This window comes from Notothenia coriiceps, unplaced genomic scaffold, assembly GCF_000735185.1.
Source record: "Notothenia coriiceps isolate Sejong01 unplaced genomic scaffold, NC01 NC01_scaffold00024020, whole genome shotgun sequence".
Taxonomy (NCBI): domain Eukaryota; kingdom Metazoa; phylum Chordata; class Actinopteri; order Perciformes; family Nototheniidae; genus Notothenia; species Notothenia coriiceps.
In genome coordinates, this window is record NW_011356721.1 from 1 (window position 1) to 1,399 (window position 1,399).

The 1,399-nt window shown below is 50.2% G+C and overlaps 1 protein-coding gene across 1 annotated transcript; it reads left to right on the forward strand.

Moving 5' to 3' along the window:
• Positions 1–149: 149 nt before the first annotated feature.
• Positions 150–1,038, forward strand: LOC104954823 (probable G-protein coupled receptor 158). The gene is made up of 2 exons (XM_010782009.1): positions 150–356; positions 952–1,038. Exons 1-2 carry the CDS (start codon positions 150–152, stop codon positions 1,036–1,038), a joined length of 294 nt encoding a protein of 97 aa, XP_010780311.1.
• Positions 1,039–1,399: the final 361 nt, after the last annotated feature.

Below are 1,399 nucleotides of genomic sequence, written 5' to 3' on the forward strand. Positions count from 1 at the left end.
GAGGCTTTGGTGTCACATGTAACCGAGTCGTCCCGCGCGCGCGTGTGCGTGTGTGTGTGTGTGTGTGTGTGTGTGTGTGTGTGTGTGTGTGTGTGTGTGTGTGTGTGTGTGTGTGTGTGTGTGTGTGTGTGTGTGCAGATGGCGGCTCTATGAACAGCAGCAGTGAAGGTGTGTGTTACCCCGACCTTCCCGTGTGCCTGCCCTGCTGGCCGGGGTGCAGCAGCTGCCGGGACGGGACCCCCTGCTGGGTGCAGGAGGGGGGGGTGCTGCGGGGCGCCGTGCTCACCCTGCAGGGGGTCTTCATGATCCTCATCTTCGTCAGCATGCTGGTGGCCTACAGGCATCGCAGGAGCCGGGTGAGGCAGGGCGTCTTCTGGCTCCACAGGGCCATCGTCCTGAGAGGAGAGCTGTGATAAAGTACATTCTGTCAGGAATGTGTTGATGAAGCAGAAACGTCTCTTATTATTATTGTTTTAAAAAGGAGTACATCTTGAAAAACGTGCTTTTGCGCCTACATTTGGGTTTTGAAGTGAAGATGTGGGATTCAAACTGCCTCAGATTTGGCGGCCCTTCCTGTTCCACATGCAGAGGGCTTAAAGAGACAGGAGCTGTAGCAACACTTTTAGGGGGTAGGGGGTAGGGAGGAGTATCATTGAATACCTTTCTCCGTCTCGTATTGTTTTATCCGTCAGATTTTCCCAGTTCTGTTCCAAATATCCCAGCACAGCCGCTTTTGTACTTCTATTTAAGTTTTTAATGTAGTGCTTTTATTTTAAGCTGTCTACACTGTTGAAATGCCACGTTGCTCAGGCTGAATATGGAACTAGTTGTCTCACCTCTGCTGATTTGTTGGCTTTTATAGCGTGACAATACCCCTGTAAAGTCCTTTATTCTTTGTCCTTTATGCCCTTATAACTTTCTAACATTGTTTATATGTCCTCGTCCCCTCAGAGGATCCGGGCCTCCGGCCTCCTGCTCCTCGAGACCATCCTGTTCGGCTCGCTGCTGCTCTACTTCCCGGTGAGCGTCACAGATTAAAACACTTTACAGATCACTGCACAGCGCCACGGATTATTTCATAATGGACCATGCTGATGGGGTGGGGGCGTAACGTGTGTGTGTGTTTGTGTGTGTGCATTACTATACTTGTGGGGACCTAAATCTGTTCACACAGTCACGTGTGGGGACTCGCCTCCCTTATGGGGACAACATGGAGGCCCCCATGAGGGGAATCATTCATTTTAGGGTGAAGACTTGGTTAGGGTTAGGGTAAGGCTAAGGGTAAGGGTAAGGTTTAGGGTTAGGCATGTGTTGGTTATGGTTATGGTTAAGGTTAGGATAAGTCTCCAGGAAATGCATGTAAGTCAATGTAATGTCCCCTGAAGTAATGTATACAGCG

Coding starts and splice junctions, on each gene's coding strand:
- LOC104954823 (XM_010782009.1), top strand. CDS start 150: ATGAACAGCAGCAGTGAAGGTGTGTGTTACCCCGACCTTCCCGTGTGC. Junction 357..951: donor ACAGGCATCGCAGGAGCCGG/GTGAGGCAGGGC, acceptor TCGTCCCCTCAG/AGGATCCGGGCCTCCGGCCT.